At 41.7% G+C, this 22,800-nt stretch overlaps 1 protein-coding gene across 4 annotated transcripts in view; it reads right to left on the bottom strand.

Moving 5' to 3' along the window:
* MAP4K4 (mitogen-activated protein kinase kinase kinase kinase 4) overlaps positions 1 to 22,800 on the bottom strand; it is a 129,056-nt gene that overhangs the window by 52,137 nt on the left and 54,119 nt on the right. For all 4 annotated transcript variants that reach the window (XM_083438185.1, XM_083438186.1, XM_083438187.1 and 1 more), the window contains exons 3-5: positions 21,718 to 21,774; positions 3,196 to 3,321; positions 1,031 to 1,141 (exon numbers count right to left, since the gene is read on the bottom strand). In XM_083438185.1, coding sequence (XP_083294311.1) covers positions 1,031 to 1,141; positions 3,196 to 3,321; positions 21,718 to 21,774 — 294 coding nt within the window. The remainder of the gene's footprint in view (positions 1 to 1,030; positions 1,142 to 3,195; positions 3,322 to 21,717; positions 21,775 to 22,800) is intronic.

Genomic DNA, 22,800 nt, shown 5'->3' with positions numbered 1-22,800 from the left:
GCTGAGGCTTTAACCCACAGCGCCACCGGCGCCCCAAGGCGCTTTGGAATACCAAGGCAGGATTCCAAAGTAGGCAACAAATCCCCTCTAATAGGTTGGAGGAGCACAAAGCAGGGCTTTACCTACACGCGGAAAGTAACAAAGCAGCAAGAGAGCATTCTACCGGTAATCCATGCTCTTTTACGCACACTTAAGGGTTCAGATTTGAGCAGTACTGAGGTAGAGATTTGGGCTGCTCCTATATTTCGAGTATGAACTTTATCTCAGCGTTCCATTCGGCGCCAAAAACTATCCAGGAAAATTAACACAAAGGGAAATGTTTGTGTACGGGTTAAAACAGAACTGCCTTCTCTTGCGTTCATGGTTTTAACAATGGAAAGGCAACATGCAAATAAAATGATGTATGTATGTATGTATCCAAATTTAAGCTTCGGTATTGCTTTACAGAAGAAGAAACCACATACAAAAAGGGAAGAGTAACACTTGTGCCAAAGAAAACAGAAGAACGCCAGCATGCAGGCCTTTTTATTGATCCACCACCTGGCTGCATGACCCAGAGAAACCACCCTGCGCTAGCCCTGTGAAGTGGATGAAGAAAACACATGCTGTATTTCAATATCCATCGCAATTTGCAGATTTGCAGACAAAGATGGGAGCAGCCCTTGGCCATATGTTTTGACTGTACTTCAGCCATTTGGAAAACGTTCTTCTCCGCTGGTAATCAGGCTGCTGTCTACTCCCAGAGGTATACTTTGCATTGCAAGCAAAGCATCAGACCCCACCACTTAGGATGGTTTCTAATGCACATAGCCTATGTTAAAATGATTATCTAACAGTTGGCTTAAGTTTGGTTTAATTTTATTTTATTTTTTAAATGATTAACATTCAAGAACTGCTTTAGCCCTGTGTCCCGTGTCACAGGGTTAAAGCCATGTACTTCACTGCCAATTCACTGAAAATTAATGCAGAAATTAAATCTCGCCATTTTTGTTTCGTTTTTTGAGGGAAAAAATGCTTATAATTTCCTTACCCTAAGAATTTCTCTGGAGATGTAGGCTATCCAGTCCTCCTTCAAAGTATTTCCTTTCGTATTCTTCACAAGGTCTGTAATAGAGCCTGCACCACAAAACTCCATGACAAGCTACAAAAGACAAGAGTGCAAAAAAAAAAAAAAGAAAGAGTCAATATATGATAGAAGTATCAGTGATTCAGCTGCAATGCAACAAAGCTTATTGGACAATTAAGGAAGGCAAACAATCATATCAGCCAAAGTGGTTCTTAATCTATATTCCTTTAACATCAATACATTCATTTATTAGCTTCCAGAGAACAAAGATGTTCACATTACTTAATGTATGGCATGTATATAGTAGTAACAGGTGACTAAACCAAAGACTGCTAGATTGTTTGGATATTGAAAAGTTCTGCCTCGGAATGGCAGATGAAGATGATGGATTTTTGGGAACTAGCCAACCTGAGCGGAAGAGTCCGTGACCAGGAGGAAGAGGAGTACCAGGAGGAATGGATGAAATCCAAAGACTATTTAGCTAAATATGCTAAGATAATTTAAATAGAAATACTTGCAAATACTAGATTGGCTTAGGATTTAAATATGTGATGTTACAGAATAGTATGTTTAAAGTTAATATGAAAAGAAAGAAAGATGTTACTTGACTAAGTAAATTTTATGAGAAATTAGTTTTGGAATACTGCTACAATGATATACAATGAAATTCAGCCAGGGGGATTCGAGGAAGTCATTCAATAATGTTAACAAAAGTGGAATTATTACAGTTAGGATTTATGTTTGTTTGTTTGTGTTTGTTTGTTTGTTTATAAATTTGGAAAATCAATAAAAAATTTGAACAACAAGAGAAAAGTTCTGCCTCAATGAGCAAGGCAAAAAACAGATCCTAGCACACACATGCTCTCTGTCTTTTGCCTTGAATTTCTAGAATGCCAAGACATGTGGTGTTCTAAAATTTGAGGGCAAGGACACAAACTTGTCCCACCAATTGACATACAAGCCAAATCAGTCTTCACCAGGACTAGGGCATCTGCAGCTTCCCAGATGTCAAATGACTGCAACTCCTATTATTTGTAACTAATAGCCATGGGTCAGCTAGGGCTGATGTGAGTTGGGAGTTCAACAAAATCTGGAAGGCCACAAGTTCCCCAACCCTGCTCTATACCACTAGGCTGCAATCCTATTCCCATTGACCTGCGTGTATAAGCAAGGCCCACTGAACTTAGTGAGACTTGTGGATAGCACGAAAGGATTATTTGCAGAAAAATAAAATGCTCACATTCCTCTCTGTTGTATATTTTATTGCTGGAGTTACTGGGTGTGCTTTCTGACTGGAAGGAGGCAAAACTAGAAAAGCAGCTCATGCAGAGATGCAACGGGAAGCCTCTTAAGGGAGAAATGGAAGAGTCAGTTGATGCTGATCATCCCAAGCACAGGCTAACTTGCTTTGATGTTTAGTCGTGTCCGACTCTTCGTGACCCCGTGGACCAGAGCACGCCAGGCACTTCTGTCTTCCACTGCCTCCCGCAGTTTGGTCAAACTCATGCTGGTAGCTTTGAGAACACTGTCCAACCATCTCGTCCTCTGTCGTCCCCTTCTCCTTGTGCCCTCCATCTTTCCCAACATCTGGGTCTTTTCCAGGGAGTCTTCTCTTCTCATGAGGTGGCCAAAGTATTGGAGCCTCAGCTTCACGATCTGTCCTTCCAGTGAGTAATCGGGGCTGATTTCCTTAAGAATGGAGAGGTTTGATCTTCCTGCAGTCGATGGGACTCTCAAGAGTCTCCTCCAGCACCATAATTCAAAAGCATCAATTCTTCGGCGATCAGCCTTCTTTATGGTCCAGCTTTCACTTCCATACACTTGCTTAGCCCAGCTCAATCACACAAACACGATAAACCTAGCAGAACTATTTTACTTTAAACTAGTTAAAATCCTAGAACAGTAAGTGCTTCTTTTATGTGAATTTATGCAAACTCTTCACATTTCTACCAAGCATTAAAGAAGGAGCGTTTAAGGGAACAAAATTATACATGATTTTAAAGATTAAATTCTCTTTGAGTTTTCCTGCTCTGCTAAGTGAACGTAGCATTAAGCATTCAGGGTATTTTTGCTGGGAATCGAGCATTTAGTTACCATTCACATTCCCATTTCCTTGTGAACATGCTTACCCATAGTTGGTCGTCATGTCCTGGAGGACTTTTCTTAATAAAAGCACCGTAGTAAGTTGCAATATTTCTATGATGGGAATATTTCTTCAGCATGTTTATCTCCAGCTTGATTTCTTCTTCTTCGTCCTTTTTAGGGGGGAAATAGATAGATATATGTTTATATGAATGCATCTACTGCAGTATTTGTGGCACACACACCCTCCAAAATATATCTCCCCCATTAACCTCAGAGCAGCAGCAGCACAAAATTATCCCATCCTGTGGAAATCATGGGTGGGTTGAGCGCTTGGCAGAGGAAAACAACTAACAGGTTCAGCCCAATGTATTAAAAGCAGGATCTAGCATTAGTAGTGCAATTCACTGCCTGTTCCACCCACCCACCCTTTTGTATAGGCTTTCAAAGATCTGATCAAGTGTGCTACAATTAGATTGTTTGACCTGTGTTTAGTTTTGCTTTCAAATAATCTTAGCTTCTTGTTACTTACAAACTGGGGGATCCTGACTTACAATACACAATGGCTAAGCAAGCCAACTTCAAATCAACTAAATACAATTCTGCATCTGTAAACTCTCGTGGTGATTTTAATGCAGCTGGCATCAATTATCGCTTTAAAGCCCATACTGTTGGGCCTGAAATGCTGTCCCGCACATGTCCTCTGTATTCATGACATGACTCCAGCTTTAATTTGTGACAGCCCATCTTATTACTGAGAACTACAGCAGCAAGCTACATTTTCCACGCTATAAACGATCCTACTGTGTACGTTTCAGTTTTGCTCTACAAAAGGGAAATTTCAACCAAGAACAAATCCACACACATTTCCAAAATTCATGTGCCCTGGCTGCTAAGAGAGTCACAGCATGTTAGCCGCGTTGTGTGCCTAGGACAACAGACCTTGCCCAAACACACATGCGCACACAATACAGTTGCCTTGAGATATGATCTACAGCAGTGACATCTGGTGGTTACTGTACATCACTGACTAGCAGTTTCCAAAAATGCAAGTACATTGCAATTCATTAACGTCAATCTGCTCCCCTGCCCATCTTTCCTCTCTCCCTCATATAAGAGTGCATGTTGAGTGTTATGTACTGATGTTCTCCCCCTGGGCCAACAGGGGGATACTGTAGATAGTTTTCACTCAGGTCCACGTCAGTTATTTTAGGCGGGAAATCCTGGGTTGTTGTTGATACAATGTTGACAGCCGGCTCCTATAAAAGCAGGCCGGCTGAGCTGTTTGCTGTTCAGTTCTGTCCAGCTACAATAAAGAGCTGCTCTGGAGAAATCACTGTGTCATCTACTATGTTCGCCCACAACTTAACACTGAGAATAAAGTATCTTGTTCCCTCACATTTCTATTTGTCTCTTGGACGTCTCGTAAGAGCTTAGTGAGGTGACTAATGAATAAAAGACCCAAAAATACCAATCCGGCTAAAAACAGCAGCATGCAAGAACGATGGGAAAACAGAAATAAATTTCTCAAACAAGGTAAGTATGATGTTCAAATTAATTAGGAAAACATCGGCACCAAAGCTTAAAACGTTTTCAATGGTGCAATAAAAGAATGGGCATCTGATTAGCTCCTTGAATTAGAATTTATTCTCATTCCTACATAATCTTTTAAACATATTTTTTAAGCAGCATGATTATGATAAAAACAGTACCCTTGATTGACAGTGTAGGCTTTTTGTTTACGGGCATTTCATTATACATTGACACACAAGACTAGACCACATTCGTCTGATCCAGCAACTAACGTCTTCCAGCTCATACGCAAATCCAGCGAGGCACTGAACCTATGCTTTCAATACAGCTGCATCATAAGTGCAGATGTCTCAAGTAGAAGAAGCCTGTCAGCTAACGTCTCACATGGCAGCTGTAGCATGACTAAATGTGACTACCAGCAGAGACCAAAGAAACTAAGGGTAGGGTCTACAACATGATTTGAGTAGTGCTGGTTACTGTATGATCATTCCAGTTTCCAAGACTTGAAAGAGAGCTTCCTGATTTGGACCAATGGTAACGTCTGCAAGGCCTTCTTATTTGCTCTTTGGACCAGAAAAAGTTTGAAAGGTCTCTTATACCCCTTTTACCCACAAAACAAGCCCATTATTTAGCTGGAAGAGACTTCCTCAGAGACCTGTTTGTTGGATGAAAAGCAGGGTGCATACGAAGCAAAGCCAAAATACCGTATTTTTCGCCCTATAAGACGCACCAGACCACAAGACGCACCTAGTTTTTGGAGGAGGAAAACAAGGGAAAAAAAATATTCTGAATCTCAGAAGCCAGAACAGCAAGAGGGATCGCTGTGCAGGTAGGCAGCGATCCCTCTTACTGTTCTGGCTTCTGGGATAGCTGCACAGCCTGCATTCGCTCCATAAGACGCACACACATTTCCCCTTACTTTTTAGGAGGGAAAAAGTGAGTCTTATAGAGCAAAAAATACGGTAAATAACGGGAGCAAGGTGCCATGGAATTATCACAAGAGTTAATCCAAAGTTGTTGCTTTTTAAGCCTCTGTGTGACACCTTGACCAATGACAAAAGCTGGTGCCAGGAGAACCTCCGCTGAGAAGGCATTGCATGATTAGGATACAACAGTCAGGGTCTTATTGGGGTACCCCACTTCCGATGGAGATGGCAGTTCTATCATATCACTCACTGCTGATCCTAAAGCATAGGGTAACGCTAATATGGGAGGAGACTATTTGGATGTTGCAGTAAATTATGTCTAGAGGAAATCTCTAGGCAAAAGAGAACCAGGGAGTGTACACAGCCACAGTCTGAACCACTACAGTATCATGCCATAATTTATTAATGAGAACTATCTACAATGCTGGAAGTATACAAACCATAATAAATGCAATGCTAAAATATTAACTAATAGAAAGAACACATAAATTGGAAATAAAAAACCTTTCTTGCCCAATAAAGAAATTTATAAACCAGTAGCATGCATCAGAAACATTATTTTTTTTGCTTAAAACTTTGCATTTCTTTAAAAAAAATGTATACCGTATTTTTCACTCTATAGGACGCACTTTTCCCCCTCCAAAAATGATGGGGAAATGTGTGTGCGTCCTATGGAGCGAATGCAGGCTTTCGCTGAAGCCTGGAGAGCGAGAGGGGTCGGTGCACACTGACCCCTCTCACTCTCCAGGCTTCAGGAAGTTATCCGCGAGCCTTCGGAACATGGCGGGAGTTCCCACCGGACTCCCAAGGCTTGCGGATAGCAGTCTGCATCCCGAAGCCCAGGGAGCGCCAAAAAAACTAGGTGCGCCCTATGGTCCGGTGCACCCTATAGAGCGAAAAATACGGTAGTTCAGGAATAGGCAAACTCGGCCCTCCAGATATTTTGGGACTACAACTCCCATCATCCCCAGCTAACAGGACCAGTGGTCAGGGATGGTGTTTCCCGTTATGTAATGGAGAACATAATGAATAGATACTAATAAAATCAGTATGTTAACAGTTCATTGCCTTTTATCTCAAAATTTAAACAATACAGGGATTTATATTTAATATAAACCCCATTGTATACATTATTGATTCCCCCTCTGAAATATTTTAATTCATCCGCTTTGAGCTATTTCAAAGCATGCAAATTTAATGCCATGTACTTTTACCATTTTGTTTGCTAAATATTTACAGCTTGCATGTAAATTAGATACCAATAAGTTTAGGGAATCAGGTTTGCTTTTGGGGCACAATTCATAGATTTACAAACTTCATATTGCAATGGGGGTCGGGGGGAGTAAACTGGCCACCAGCTCTGGCCTAATCACCTTTCATAATACATTTCCTTAAGTGGCTTAAAAACAAGTTGCTCCTTATTTAGTGATTTAAAAAGGATACTATATTGTTCACCATTGATAGGCCCTCTCTCTGGGGTATAGAAGCCAGCCAGGGCGTGATACTGCCATTTGCAAAGAAAATTAACTCTCTGTATCACAGTATCACTGAGAAAGGACAATAAAATAAGAATAAAGATAAAAGGGAAACTTCAAACAATAGGCAGCTAGGTGTTTTATGGGACTATAAGCAGTGCCTGAAGCAAGGGTTAGCAGAACTGCGCAAGCACATGTTGGAACCGTTTCCATGTATCAGAGCCAAAACACTTGCACAATACTCGTTTTGTTGTCACTGATAATGCAGCCACCTGCTGCGATTTTCCTAACGGTGGCGGCTTCTCCTCCCTCTTTTGTTTCACTTCTCTCACTTGGCCTCCAGTTCTTCACCTCTTAACAGTGCAACATTTGATACAGAAGGATAAAATGTAAACAAGAAAATAACTCTCTCATATAAACGAAATAAGTGCGCGGTTGGATCTGTGAAAATACATCTCTCCTCCCCCAAAAAAAGAAAACAATGTCTTCTCATAAATTTCTAAAGTTATCACACAAGATTTACTCTGATAGTGCAGAAAACCCTATGCTGATTTTAGTCATAAATAGCCAGATGGGCAACAACCTCATTTAGTTAAGGATAATTCCTGACTATCTAGAACAGGCACAGGCAAACTCTGCCCTCCAGATGTTTTGGGACTACAACTCCCATCATCCCTAGCTAACAGGACCAGTGGTCTGGGATGATGGGAGTTGTAGTCCCAAAACATCTGGAGGGCCGAGTTTGCCCATGCCTGATCTAGAACATAGATGACAGCTATGACAACACTGACATGGCCATTCGCACAGTGACAAATGAGGTGGAATCCTTAACAACCCTCATTACAGAGCCTAGTGCTAAAATGACCTAATTTGGCTGCTATCAACCAGAGTTGGTTTTAGATCCCAAAACAAGAGGGTGGTAGACAACATATTGATACTGCTAGTTCAACACAATGGGAGTTTGATCAAACACAGCCCTATGGGATCGATGTCCCTACGGAAAAGTGGCAAATTACTAAAGGCGTTCAAAGCTCCACTCCAAACACTTATGGCTTCTTTGGGAAGGGGCACATTTCTGGAATTGCCTTCAAATGTGGGGACACATTACTTTCAGCAATGAAGTGGCTGCTGTACGTAAATTTATTGTGCCAGTTAGCAGTATTTCAGAAAGACCCTCGTTCATGCATGGTTTGTTTTTGTTCTCTCTCTCTCTCTCTTATTCGGTATTCCCTAAATGCATACAGGAGCATCGTGTTCCCTTTAGTTGCTTAGGAATGCTATGGAAATGTTCTTCCTATCAAGTCTCCTTTCTTTCTTTCTTTCTTTCTTTCTTTCTTTCTTTCTTTCTTTCCTCTAAAAGCTTTGCTCAGACTCCAGACAAAAAATATACACAATGTCACCACTACCACAATGGCTTCTGTCGAAAAAGAAAACGGGAGGAAATGCAGCAGACAGAGGGATAAACTCCAAGACTTTTTTAACTAGAGAGAACAAAGAGTGAACTAGAGACCTTATGTATGCAAAGCATGTGATCTACTGCTGAGCTATGACTCTTCTCCCTGTTCTCCCAAGTTCCAGTTTATTCAGATAATCAACTGTTTCCATGCTGCTGCATATACTAGATCAGGCGTAGGCAAACTCGGCCCTCCAGATGTTTTGGGACTACAACTCCCATCATCCCTGACCACTGGTCCTTTTAGCTAGGGATGATGGGAGTTGTAGTCCCAAAACATCTGGAGGGCCAAGTTTGCCTATGCCTGTACTAGATGCAAGCGAAAGAAAACACTATCTCCACAAAATGAATAATGTGAGAAAGGCATTTAGATACAGCAATCTAGTGCTAGTGTTGTGGAGGTCTGACGCATCATTGATCTGCCAGGCCTGACTCCTCTGATAAGACACCAAACAGGCTAGCAAAAGGACTTCCACAGCAATTCTCTATGCACGGACTATGAAACCTTTGCTTTAATTTGACCATTAAACCTTGCAAAATTGTGAACATTGATCCACCACTTTCTCTGCAGGACCTAAAGTCCCTTGTTTGTGAACATTCAGTTAGAAACTGGGATAGAACAGCTATTCACCCTATGGCTCCCAGAACCTAGGTTGCAGGCACCAAAACAGAATGGCTAGTTGCCTCTTTTTTGCTAAATTTGATTTCTGTACCGCTTTCTGAACACACTCAAAGGCTGTTACTTTTACACACACCACTGCTTGAACCACTTGAGCTACCCTACTGGGCTAAGGAAATAACTCCCACAACTTAGCAGTTCTTCATAAATAGCAACCATTCAATTGTACCAGCTTCATTCATAGATAGATAGATAGATAGATGATAGATAGATAGATAGATAGATAGATAGATAGATAGATAGATGATAGACAGATAGATAGACAGACAGAGAGAGGATATCCCTGTATTGGCAGGGGTTGGACTAGATGACCCTTGGGGTCCCTTTCCAACTCTATGATTTTATGACTAGCCAAATTTATTCAAATTACAATGAAAGCTAGGATTAGAGAACTCCAGTTTTCATATTTGAGATTTTATAAAATAAATATGAAAACTGGAATTATCTCAAATATATGAAAGCCTTTCCTGCAACCCACATCCATATGTTCATTATTTTACACTAATTTCCTCTGGTGTTCTGAACTAATAGAGGGCCGTTCCTCTATTAGACTCTATTGGTAAAATACACTTGGCATAACTCTTGAGAACACAAAGGTAGCCTGTGAATTTACAGAGATACATGTAAATATATATTAAACAATTAAGATGTAACAACATGTACAATGAGCATGAAATGGGTATCATCCAAAGCCAAGAGCCACATGCATGCATTGCTTCAAAAAAGTCTCCATTTGCCACTCAAGACTATGAACACCAGCTGAGCATAAATCCAGAAGGCATAATCTTCAAAATTATCAGAGTATTAAAAAAGAAATTTAATTCTCAATTTGACATGGAAGACTTTTGTAAAAATGCATCCGGTTATTGCTTTTGGAAGATGTCTGTTTCGTATACATGTTGTTACAACTTGATTAATATATTTACATTTATTCAGAATGGCAACTTGGTATTATCTATAGAGACCTACTTACTGGCTATTGTGGCTATGATATATTCCGTTGTATGTTTTATGTAGGTGTAGAATTATATGCATAGCCTACGCTGACTCCTTTTGTTTTCATAGATCATTAGTCAGTCAGGAAACACATACTCTTGTTTTGTTTTTGATAGCTATAACAGAGTACAAAAGCACTTTCACAGAGTTGCCAGTATCCTTAGACCAGATGTTTACAGCAGCGCAGCTGCCAGCCATACACTGAAACCTTGCAGCTAACATGGGAAGGTAATCAACAATGAACAGAGTCACAAGGTATTCATGTCTGTCTGTCGCAGACATGACATCATACAGGCAGGACACTGCTGACAATCAACAGCCATCTTCAGTTACCTTACCTGCTTAAGAACAGCAGACAAAAGAGGCATTTATTAATCAGATCCAAAAAAAATCCCATTCACACCCAAAGGCCATTTCATCACAGATATGCTCACAGACCAAAACAGATAAGAACTGAACACTTAACATCCCACTAATTTCCAAGGGAGGAACTTTCTCTACCAAACTCAATCAGACCTTAAGAATATTTTTCAGGAGATATTATCAGATCAGTGCTGAGCACATCAACTCCAACAGGAAACCATAGAACTTCCAGCAAGGTGATGCACCTAATAAGACATTCTACCTGGCATGTCTATGGAAAGGAGGAGAAGGAAACAGCAGGAGCTCACAGAGGTAGCCATATAAGGACTGCAACAGAAATGGTTGCGTTTGTTTGTTTTTGTTTGTTTAAGTGATGGGAGCAACAGCAATCTTACTTTGGTGGCAAGGGAAGCAGCAGCAAATTTTGGAGCAGCAACAGTGGGGGTAAATTTGGCAGCAGTTGTCAATGGCAGCTGGCAAGCTGGGTGTGGGTGGCGCTGTGGTCTAAACCACTGAGCCTCTTGGGCTTGCCGATCATAAGGTTGGCGGTTTGAATCCCCGCGACGGGGTGAGCTTCCGTTGCTCTGTCCCAGCTCCCGCCAACCTAGCAGTTCAAAAGCAAGCCAGTACAAGTAGATAAATAGGTACCGCTGAGGCGGGAAGGTAAATGGCATTTCCATGCGCTCTGGTTTCCATCACAGTTTAGTTATGCTGGCCACATGACCTGGAAAGCTGTCTGTGGACAAACGCCGGCTCCCTCGGCCTGAAAGCTAGATGAGCGCCGCAACCCCATAGTTGCCTTTGATTGGACTTAACAGTCCAGGTGTCATTTACCTTTTTTTAAAAAAAAAAAAAAACAGAAAAGGGGGAAGGACTGCACACACCCCATGAATTGCCTGCCAGTGGGACAGAAAATATAATTTACATGCAGAAGGTATCAGGTTCAATCCCTGACTATCCTGGATGGCGACTACCAGTCAGTTTTGCCAATACTTGGCTAGATTAAATTAAATTATGGTTTAACTCTGTATAAGAACCTTTGCCAACAAAGGTCCGTATAGTTAAAGCCATGGTTTTCCCAGTAGTGATGTATGGAAGTGAGAGCTGGACCATCAAAAAGGCTGATCGCCGAAGAATTGATGCTTTTGAATTATGGTGCTGGAGGAGACTCTTGAGAGTCCCATGGACTGCAAGAAGATCAAATGCATCCATTCTTAAGGAAATCAGCCCTGATTACTCACTGGAAGGAGAGATCCTGAAGCTGAGGCTCCAATACTTTGGCCACCTCATGAGAAGAGAAGACTCCCTAGAAAAGACCCTGATGTTGGGAAAGATGGAGGGCATAAGGAGAAGGGGACAACAGAGGACGAGATGGTTGGACAGTGTTCTCGAAGCTACCAACATGAGTCTGACCAAACTGCGGGAGGCAGTGGAAGACAGGAGTGCCTGGCATGCTCTGGTCCATGGGGTCACGAAGAGTCGGACACGACTAAACGACAACAACAAGAACCTATGTCCCTGTTGTTACTGCTAGACTCCAAACCAGGATAAGAAACCACAGCTTCAGGTGCGTTGTGTATTACACACTTGGGGGGTGGGTTATGCCTGATTCAAACTCTGGTTATTGCAAACTATGAAGTGCAGGATGGAATAATTTGTGTAGAGTGGAAAGGATGGAAACGGTGAGCACGCTCAAGCCCACTGCATATTCCTGGTAGCCAAACTATCATCTGTCCATGAATGCCTTAAAATAGGCTGCAGAACCGATTTACCTGAAGCTACAGCATAAATACGGAGAAGTGTTCTTTTTTAATCCTCTCTCCCAGAATAAAATGTCTCAAATTCAAATCTTAATTCATAATGTAGAAACATGCATTAAGATCTTTTCTACAGAAGACATGTAATGTGTTTCCTACAAATTATTTTGTTTCCGTTTGTTTGGCAGATACGATAGATCAAGCTAAATTGTGGCCAAGCAGCTTGATGCTGAAGACTGCACCCAGGAAGGCAGATAGCATCACAGCTAATGATGGGAAATGATCATTTATAGATCAGCTGCCTCTTGCTTGCCATTTAAACAAAAATGCATGAACAAAATTTGTCAGGGTGTGTCTCTAAAGGGTGATTGATCTATGGATTTCAATCTTCAGGACTGTTCTAGAACTGGAATCGGAAAACAGTGGCCCATTTTCTCTGCAGGAAGTGATGCATAACGTTTATATTAGAAAACGAAGCATGCATGAAATATATTTTATTTAAATTATTCTACACAGAAATAATATGATTTTTTCCCTGTCAGCAAGACAGCTTCCAGCAGCCAGTGAATCTTCTTGCAAGAATGCTTCAATTGCACATAAGTACACATCAGAATAATCCAAACACGAGATGTAAAAATAGAATCCCCTCTATGTATTCATAATCAGTATTTTGCCAAATGTTTACAGAAAAATCCCTAAAGGATCTCATGAGAAGACAGTTCATAAATAGAAAGGAGGGGTGACACAAGTATGATAAAATTCAACCCCATCCTTATTTGACCAACAGGTCAGAATCTTCGCCTACTTGCACATCTATAGTTTTAAATGCAGGCTGAGTCCTCAAACGCTACTAGCCAGTGAGATTTTTTTTAACTAACCTGTTTCTGTGAAGGCCGTAGAGGAAGGAAAGTGCTTTTTAAGGAAGCCAGCATGGAAACACAGGATATTCGGTGGGGTGTTTTTTAAACACCTTTGACTGAATTGGCTGGTGAAGGGCAGATATAATTGAATGATAAGCTCTCCTTACTGCAAAGCTAGAACGGAGACCAAATAGACTGGAGAGAGGAAATTAGGTGATCTGTCCCTCATCTGCTAACCCAGTTCACTCTCCTGTATGGAATGTTTGGTCACCGGTGGCACCAGGCAAGTTGCTAATTGTTGTTGTTGTTGTTTAGTCGTTCAGTCGTGTCCGACTCTTCGTGACCCCATGGACCAGAGCACGGCAGGCACTCCTGTCTTCCACTGCCACCCGCAGTTTGGTCAGATTCATGTTTGTAGCTTCGAGAACACTGTCTAACCATCTCGTCCTCTGTCGTCCTCTTCTCCTTGTGCCCTCCATCTTTCCCAACATCAGGGTCTTTTCCAGTGAGTCTTCTCTTCTCATGAGGTGGCCAAAGTATTGGAGCCTCAGCTTCACGATCTGTCCTTCCAGTGAGCACTCAGGGCTGATTTCCTTAAGAATGGATGCGTTTGATCTTCTTTCAGTCCATGGGACTCTCAAGAGTCTCCTCCAGCACCATAATTCAAAAGCGTCAATTCTTCGGCGATCAGCCTTCTTTATGGTCCAGCTCTCACTTCCATACATCACTACTGGGAAAACCATAGCTTTTACTATACGGACCTTTGTTGGCAAGGTGATGTCTCTACTTTTTAAAATGCTATCTAGGTTTGCCATTGCTTTCCTCCCAAGAAGCAGGCGTCTCTTAATTTCGTGGCTGCTGTCACCATCTGCAGTGATCATGGAGCCCAAGAAAGTAAAATCTCTCACTGCCTCCATTTCTTCCCCTTCTATTTGCCAGGAGGTGATGGGACCAGTGGCCATGATCTTCGTTTTTTTGATGTTGAGCTTCAGACCATATTTTGCGCTCTCCTCTTTCACCCTCAATAAAAGGTTCTTTAATTCCTCCTCACTTTCTGCCATCAAGGTTGTGTCATCTGCATATCTGAGGTTGTTGATATTTCTTCCAGCAATCTTAATTCTGGCTAGGGATTCATCCAGCCCAGCCTTTCGCATGATGAATTCTGCATATAAGTTAAATAAGCAGGGAGACAAAATACAGCCTTGTCGTACTCCTTTCCCAATTTTGAACCAATCAGTTGTTCCATATCCAGTTCTAACTGTAGCTTCTTGTCCCACATAGAGATTTCTCAGGAGACAGATGAGGTGATCAGGCACTCCCATTTCTTTAAGAACTTGCCATAGTTTGCTGTGATCGACACAGTCAAAGGCTTTTGCATAGTCAATGAAGCAGAAGTAGATGTCTTTCTGGAACTCTCTAGCTTTCTCCATAATCCAGCGCATGTTTGCAATTTGGTCTCTGGTTCCCCTGCCTCTTCTAAATCCAGCTTGCACTTCTGGGAGTTCTCGGTCCACATACTGTTTGAGCCTTCCTTGAAGAATTTTAAGCATAACCTTGCTAGCATGTGAAATGAGTGCAATTGTGCGGTAGTTGGAGCATTCTTTAGCACTGCCCTTCTTTGGGATTGGGATGTAGACTGACCTTCTCCAATCTTCTGGCCACTGCTGAGTTTTCCAAACTTGCTGGCATATTGAGTGTAGCACTTTAACAGCATCATCTTTAAAAATTTTAAATAGTTCAGCTGGAATACCATCACTTCCACTGGCCTTGTTATTTGCAATGCTTTCTAAGGCCCATTTGACTTCACTCTCCAGGATTACAAGGCTGGTTTAAACTACACTTCCAATACTAGGAAGGAGTGGAGAATGACTCTAGTGGCTGCTTGGAGCAAGCGTTCAAAACTCCCATTGTTCTAGGCGCGTTTTGCAACAGGCAATTTCATTAATGCAAGCAGTTTCTGAGCTCTGGGTGCAGTACCGCACCTAAGATTTCAGAACAAAACTGCCACTGCTAGAAGAAAATGAAGACCTTTTTCTGCCTCCCCACTTCCAGCCACTCTCTGAGGACTGAAGAAGGGACCCTCACAAGAATATTAGGGGGGTTGGGCAGGGGAAGTATGGCTTTGTTTTTTTGCAGTCTTCAGATGAGGAGTAGACCATGTGAAAAATGAACATAAGATTTTAGCTGCAGTTCATTCATTTTCAGCTTTGTATTCTTGTTATAAAAAAGTGTGCCTAGACACACCATTGCAGCACCCATAACCTAGGTTTAAATGCTGGCTCCTCGGCCTATAGAGCGAGATGATCCCAGAGTCATCCACAACTAACGGTCAGGGGTACCTTTACCCTTTTCATATCTCAGTTTCTAACACTGTCTGGAGCCTGTGTCATGTAGCACCTCACAGTCCAGTTAATAAAAATCACATCATTTATATAGTATACCGTATGAGCTTCTGATGTGGGTTAGATGGCAAGGATGGTTTGAGGCAGACACCCCTCCAACTTGCCCAAGGCTGAATTAACAACTGAGGTGGCTTCACAGCTCACCCATTCAATAATTATACCATACTGCTCTCAAGCTGGAGTCATGAGAGTATCAGGGGACTATAGTCCAGCAATAGATCTGGGGTTGTTGTTTTTTTTTAAAAAAAAATACATTTGTATTCCTCCCTTCCTCCAAAAAGCTAGATGGCATACACTCAACACCTTTATTATATTCACAAAGCATCCTTAGAGCTGAGAGAGATGAAAGAGGGTAATTGGCCCAAGATCACCCAGCGAGATTCAAGGCTGTTCCTTCTAGAGGGGTCACATTACCAGCCGGCAAAGGATGCTTTGGGGGAGGAAGGAAGTTGAGCACATTTGTGTACTCTTTTGGGTATGAGGAAATTAGGTCAAAGGAAGAATGATTTCCTGAGATATGAGAAAGTGGTGACTAAGGATATGACGTGCTCCCACTAACTCATCACCTTGCATTATAAGAAGAGAGAGTACTTCACAATAGGATTTATTTATTTTTTGGACTATCTAAAAAGTGCACCCCCCTCACTTTAAAATAAAGCTTATACCCGAAATCCCGAAACAGAAGTAAATATATTCTTAAAGAAGGCTAATGCAGAGAATGATACAACACTAATTCTAGGACCACAGGCTAAAGGAAATAATTCTCAGGGGGAGGTGAGGGCTTAAATGTCTAAAAGTAGCTTCTTTGTGCTTCCTGTGCATAGGTTCCCATAGCTACAGTTTCTACATAAAAGGAAAGCATTGGGCTTGTTTCTTTTAGGGGAGGAAAGAATCTACCTCTTGCCATTTCAGCTACAATGCTCCAAAGACATCTTGGCTTAAACTGAATGCTACTGTTGGTGCAAGGGCGAAGGGAGTAAACAACAGCTTAAATCTGGAAGTCAATGGGAATTTCTCCCTCTAGTGAAACATAAAAATATACAGAGAACATGTAGAGTTGCCATGGAGGAAGGAGAGATTCATTCCCAATAATGTGAAAGGATTTACCCTTTTGCCTTTAAAAAAGAAACTACCACAACCTCTCCTACTCAGAAAACAAGCGAACAAAAAAACCATTAAGTTTTGGAGAGAGAAAAAACACAAAAAGGTGACTAGGACATTATACATATTATTCAATTTCCCATGCCTGAATCATTGCCTGAAAAAGCAAGTGCTGTCGCCTTTAAACAAACAAAAAGTTGACTGAATTTCAGGGAAATGAAGTTTTTTGCTTATTCAAAGCAGTAGGCCTTTTTCCCTCCCTCCTTATCTTTCAAAAAAGCTACAGTTAAGCATCTGCCTGCAGCTTCATTTAAGACTTAGTTTTTTACCTATGGGGACAAAGGACTCTTACAAACTCTTATGTGTGCACGAGTGTGTGTTTGGGGCGGGGAGTTGTGCAAATACGTTTCCAGTGCTGCCTTACAAAGAGTAACTCTGTACCGCTACTGCAGTTGCTTATTAAAGGCTTGATGCTGCCCTGATTCAACATTCCTTGGAACTTGACAGAAAACTTTCAAAGGCTCATTTCCATCCATAGGGAAGTTCGGAATAGACTGCAGCAGCTGAGAGAGATTAATAGGTTTCAGCTGAGGTTAGAGCCCAGTGCGTTCTCTCTTCCCTTCCCAAGTCTGAGAAGGCTCACCCATTCAGTGACAATCACAATATTATGCATTCTTAAGGCGTAGCAGCGTTCGCCTTCATCAGCAAAAACCTGTGAAGTGAAATGCCATGACAGCTTCCATACTAACCTCTTTATTATTACGTCATGGGCTTTTGTTTGCCACAGCCTTCCTCATCTGATTCGCTTAGCAGTGTTGCCTACAAAAGCTTAACACTTCAAAAAACCACACTTTGAAGGGTTTCTATTCCCCGCCCCCCGCCAGTTTTAGAAGTTGTACAGTGGTACCTCGGGTTAAGTACTTAATTCGTTCCAGAGCTCCGTTCTTAACCTGAAGCTCTTCTTAACCTGAAGCACCACTTTAGCTAATGGGGCCTCCTGCTGCCGCTGCACAATTTCTGTTCTCATCCTGAAGCAAAGTTCTTAACCCGAGGTAATATTTCTGGGTTAGCAGAGTCTGTAACCTGAAGCGTATGTAACCTGAGGTACCACTGTACTGGAAAGGAATGCAGCTTTAGCTGAAGAGCCAGGAAAGTATTAGCAGATTTCAGCGATGGTAGAAAGTCAATTCCTTTCACACCTTTGCCTCCAGACTAAGTAACTTTTGAAAAACATAATAATTACTTGAGGCAGGCATAGCAGTGTACAGTCGTACCTCCGCTTACATATCCCTCTGCTTACATAAGCGGCAAACCAGGAAGTATATTCCGGAAGTTCATTCCAGAATGGATCCTGTCCGCAACTGGAGGTTGCGGAGCACTGCATACAAATCTAAGGCAAGTTTACTGCTGATAGCCAGTGACTCCAAAGTACACAATTAAGTGAGTCTTAAGTGTCAGCTCACAATTCATTCGCCACAAGCAAAACTGTTCACATAGCTGAGACAGATGGACCACACACACAGTGTTCACATGGCACAATAAACCATAGTTGCCTGCCATGAACATGCAATATGGCTCCTACTTCACTCCTAGCACAAGTGGCAGCACAAACCATGACCCCTGGCTTAGAACTATGTCCATAACAGAGAATGTGGTTTATTTTGCTCCAAGCAGCAAACCACGATACGTTGTAAACTTTTAACCACTATTTGTTGTGATGTGGAACCTGGGCCACCGTACTCAATTCCATCAGATGTTGTACACAACCTGGGGGCACACAGAAGCCTCTTTCGCTCACTCCCATGACCCCTCACTGCACATTAATGCAAACTTTAGTCACAACCACATTTCACTGACAGCTCAGATGGTAGAGCATGAAACTCTTAATATTTCAGGGTTGCGGGTACCTTCCAACTCTACAAGTCTATGATTCTATCTGGCAATTTCTGGGCTTTTGTCAGGAATACTAATTCCATGCGTGAGCCTAACAGTGCTTTCAGTGGTTGAATAGGGCTTCCGTTGACATAATCAGGGATTGTGCCCTGAAAACCCAAACTCCCAACTTTCAATAAGAGCCAATATATAACCCTCCACTGTTGTAAAAATAAACTTGAAAAAGCTAAACACTGCATACACTGAAGACTCAGACAAGGTGAGCCTATGAAAATTTTCTACAGGTATTTTATCATCTTCTCCCACTCCACAGATTTCAGTTTCAAATCCCTGCAGCGAGTGTCTGCAGCAGAATCGCGTTCCTCCAACCTTTCATAATTTTGTGGCCAGAAACAAGCACTCACAGGTGGTATTTAAATAAGTTATTAGCAGTTTAATTCTGCTTGTCATTTACCTCCAACAAATCCAAGTCTGATTGATTTACTAGAGTAGATAAAAATACACTCTGCATACACTAGAGATTTAGACATGGATACGACTCCTGTTCTCAACTTATGCAAGAACGACAACAGCCTGCATCAAAAAGCATTATTAACGTAATCCATTTGGACTGTTCAGCCCAAATAAAAGTTATGCTGAACAGACAACCACAAAAGTCACAACAAAATTAAATGAGTGCCACAACATGGGAACATTTGGAGAAAACCCAAACCATGATCCTTCAACAAGCAAGAAGTCTTCATTATCTATACTGAAATGAAGGAGGCATATTATATTGATTTTCATGCAGCATTAAACCAAGCACTGACAACCAAGATTAAGCAATATTGCTTAACAAAGTCACACCTGAATTTAATGGATCATGCAGGAAGCGGGACAAGCAATGCTGGCCTGTAAGCTGACCAACAGCAGGTAGTTCTTTCAAAAGGATATTCATTTAACTAAGATGTCCCCACATCTGCTAGGGAAAGACAAGTGTTGCAATCTGTTTTTACATGTGCAGTTTCAAATTCACATTATTTGAACAAATGTCATATTTTAATAGTTTCTGCACCATCATTACTTTTAAATTTGGTGTCGGCTTCTTCCTTTTAAAGATAGGTTTTCATCGTATTACTGGGAACTGTGACTTTAAAGCATTTTCCTTTTTAAAAGTATCCGGATAAATTAAAATATTTTACAGTGGCTTGATTTCTCACTTTCACGCTACCCAGAACCTTTTACACAGCCTGGAGGCAGAAATTTCAGCTGCACAAGAATATGTATTTGTTTCAAACTATGACTTTATAAAATTAACACCAAGCATCTTCCATAAAGTGTCCTGACCAGCGTGTTGGTTTTAAGAGTGAATCACTCCCTAAGACGTAGGGAGGATCATTCTCTGCAAGTGGCCTGACAGCAGAATACTATTGTTCCAAAACTTGAACCCTGTTACCTGCTGGAAGAGACTAAAGAATATATCCTCTGCTGGCGCCACCCAATGCATCTACTTCTGCCTCTCTATGAAGGAAGACTGTTAAAAGGCCTTATGGCTCCATGGCCAGGTGCACTACTGGCAGGAAATGGTTTTCTTAATTCATGCATTGATATCTTTAACCATCTACTTTCTGAAGAATGTCTTGCCCCTACATTAATTACAATTACTTTAATCGTGAGTCTTCTTATGACAGACTTCAAGCAAGTTGTCATTGCACATTAATTCCCTCTATATGGGAAGAACGCACTGTTCTTTTTTAAAAAAACAAAAAAACAAAACACCCCACATTAAACCACGTTTGGCAAACTCTAGCCTTGTTTTGCTGGTAAAAAAAGGAAGGTAAAGGTACCCCTGCCCGTACGGGCCAGTCTTGACAGACTCTAGGGTTCTGCGCTCATCTCACTCTAGAGGCCGGGAGTCAGCGCTGTCCGCAGACACTTCCGGGTCACGTGGCCAGCGTGACAAAGCTGCATCTGGCGAGCCAGCGCGGCACACGGAACGCCGCTTACCTTCCCGCTAGTAAGCGGTCCCTATTTATCTACTTGCACCCGAGAGTGCTTTCGAACTGCTAGGTTGGCAGGCGCTGGGACCGAGCGACGGGAGCGCACCCCGCCGCGGGGATTCGAACCGCCGACCTTTCGATCAGCAAGTCCTCGCTGCTGAGGCTTTAACCCACAGCGCCACCCGCGCTGTTCTGCTGGTATACAGATATTATACAGAGAATGACTGAGTTCCTATACTTGTAGGAAGCAGGCTTTGCTTGCTGCCTCATGTTTTGTTTTTGGTTTTTTTTAAAAAAGTATTGTTAACCCAGATGTTTAGTCTTGCTGGGTCTTCAGTTGCATGAGCAAGCACACACATAACAAAAAACTGGATGTCAAATTCAGAATGAAACAATATTCTGGATGACGCTTCGGGGGGGGGGGGGAGAGATTCTCTAAAACTGCCACCCAGAATAGCTAAATAATTCCGCCAATTAAAATACCTTCTCTGTGAAAAACAAGAAAAGAAGCTTTCATATTGCCGAGTGATTTATATAAATAAATAGGTATTGGAACAATAGGCTGTTTGGTCCAAAATGATTTTGCACTGCTGAGCTAATAAAACACAGTCGATGAATAAATCTTGCCTGGTTGTAAAATGCAGAATTAACCATTCAGAATTAACCTTCCATTTGATGTTTAAAATATTACTTCTAGATGAAAAACTGGTCTATTTTTTTAATGCCTTTGACTAAAGCTATTAAAGATAAGGGTTTAACTACAGGTGTATATTTTTATCTCTCTGGTTGGGTTAATTTCTCCCCGTTCTCATATGAAGCTGAATCCCCCCCGAGTCCATTACAACTACTGCTTTACACTGCTGAATTCTGCCAACAATCTGCTCAACATTTTAGCAGATGTTTCTGCGTTTAAAGGCCTTTGGGATCTTTATTGGGTCCATTTCCTTTCCAACCTAAAAAGGGTATAGGTTTATTGTGATGACGCCGACATTATCAGATGAGTGCGTGTTTCTTTTCATTTTGGCCCTAATCCAGAGATCTGCATGCATGCTGTTGTGAAGATCTCTCTCCTCCTGAAGAGATTAAGGGTTCAGGGTTGAATAAATTCCTTTTATGCTTTCCTTAAGAAAGGGATGATGACTCTGAACTTACCTCAGTAACATCCATAACCTTGATAGCTGCAAGCTGGCCTGTCTTGACATGTCGACCCTAAGAAAAGAAGAAAGAACCATTAGCCATTCCATTCATGCGTGAAATAAAAGACAACAGAAAAGTTATTCCATTTCCCACAGAATTGCTTTCCCATTAACTCCTCCATTACATTATTATTATTATTATTATTATTATTATTATTATTATTATACCCCACCCATCTGGCTGGGCCACTCTGGGCGGTTTACAGCATATATAAAAAATTGTAAAACATCAGACATTAAAAATATCCCGATACCGAGCTGCCTTCAGATGTCTGCTAAAAGTCAGATAGTTGTTTATTTCCTTGACATCTGATGGGAGGGCGTTTCACAGGGCGGGCGCCACTACTGAGAAGGCCCTCTGCCTGGTTCCCTGTAACCTCACATCTCGCAGTGAGGTAACTGCCAAAAGGCCCTTGGAGCTGGACCTCAGTATAAAAATGTGCACACAACAAAAATCTGCATCTTATAACTAGGAGATAATAGTTTTAAAATACTTAAGAGATAAAAAAAAATCATTTACTTTTTACATTATGTAGCACTAGTATTCTTGTAAGCTACCTTTTCCTATGCTAACTCTCTACCAATGGGATATAGATATACAGACATGTCTTGCTATCTGAACGTGACACGTTCTCAGCAAACCGCTTGTCAGTTAAGTGTTCACATAACAAGTCAAGAATTTCCACTGATTCCTGTGGGGAAATTTCTAATGGGTTCTTGACCACAGAATTTTGATCACAAAAGGATGGGGAAACCCTCTGAAACCTTGCAACGGCAAACAAGGAAGGGGAACAGTCTCCCTCGGGAGGTTGTGGACTCTCCTTCCGTGGAGGTTTTTCAGCATAGGTTGGATGGTCATCTGTCATGGATGCTTCAGCTGAGATTCCTGAATTGCCAGGGGTTGGACTAGACCCTTGGGTACCTTCCAGCTCTATGATTCTATGAAATGCTCTCTTGTCTGACCTCTCTCCCCTTCCTTCCTTCCTTCCTTCCTTAACCCACCCACCACAGTTTCTTATGAAACAAGTGCCATGGACCA

Source organism: Podarcis tiliguerta (assembly GCF_965153285.1).
Source record: "Podarcis tiliguerta genome assembly, chromosome: 4".
NCBI lineage: Eukaryota > Metazoa > Chordata > Lepidosauria > Squamata > Lacertidae > Podarcis > Podarcis tiliguerta.
This window is presented reverse-complemented; position numbering and strand designations above follow the sequence as displayed.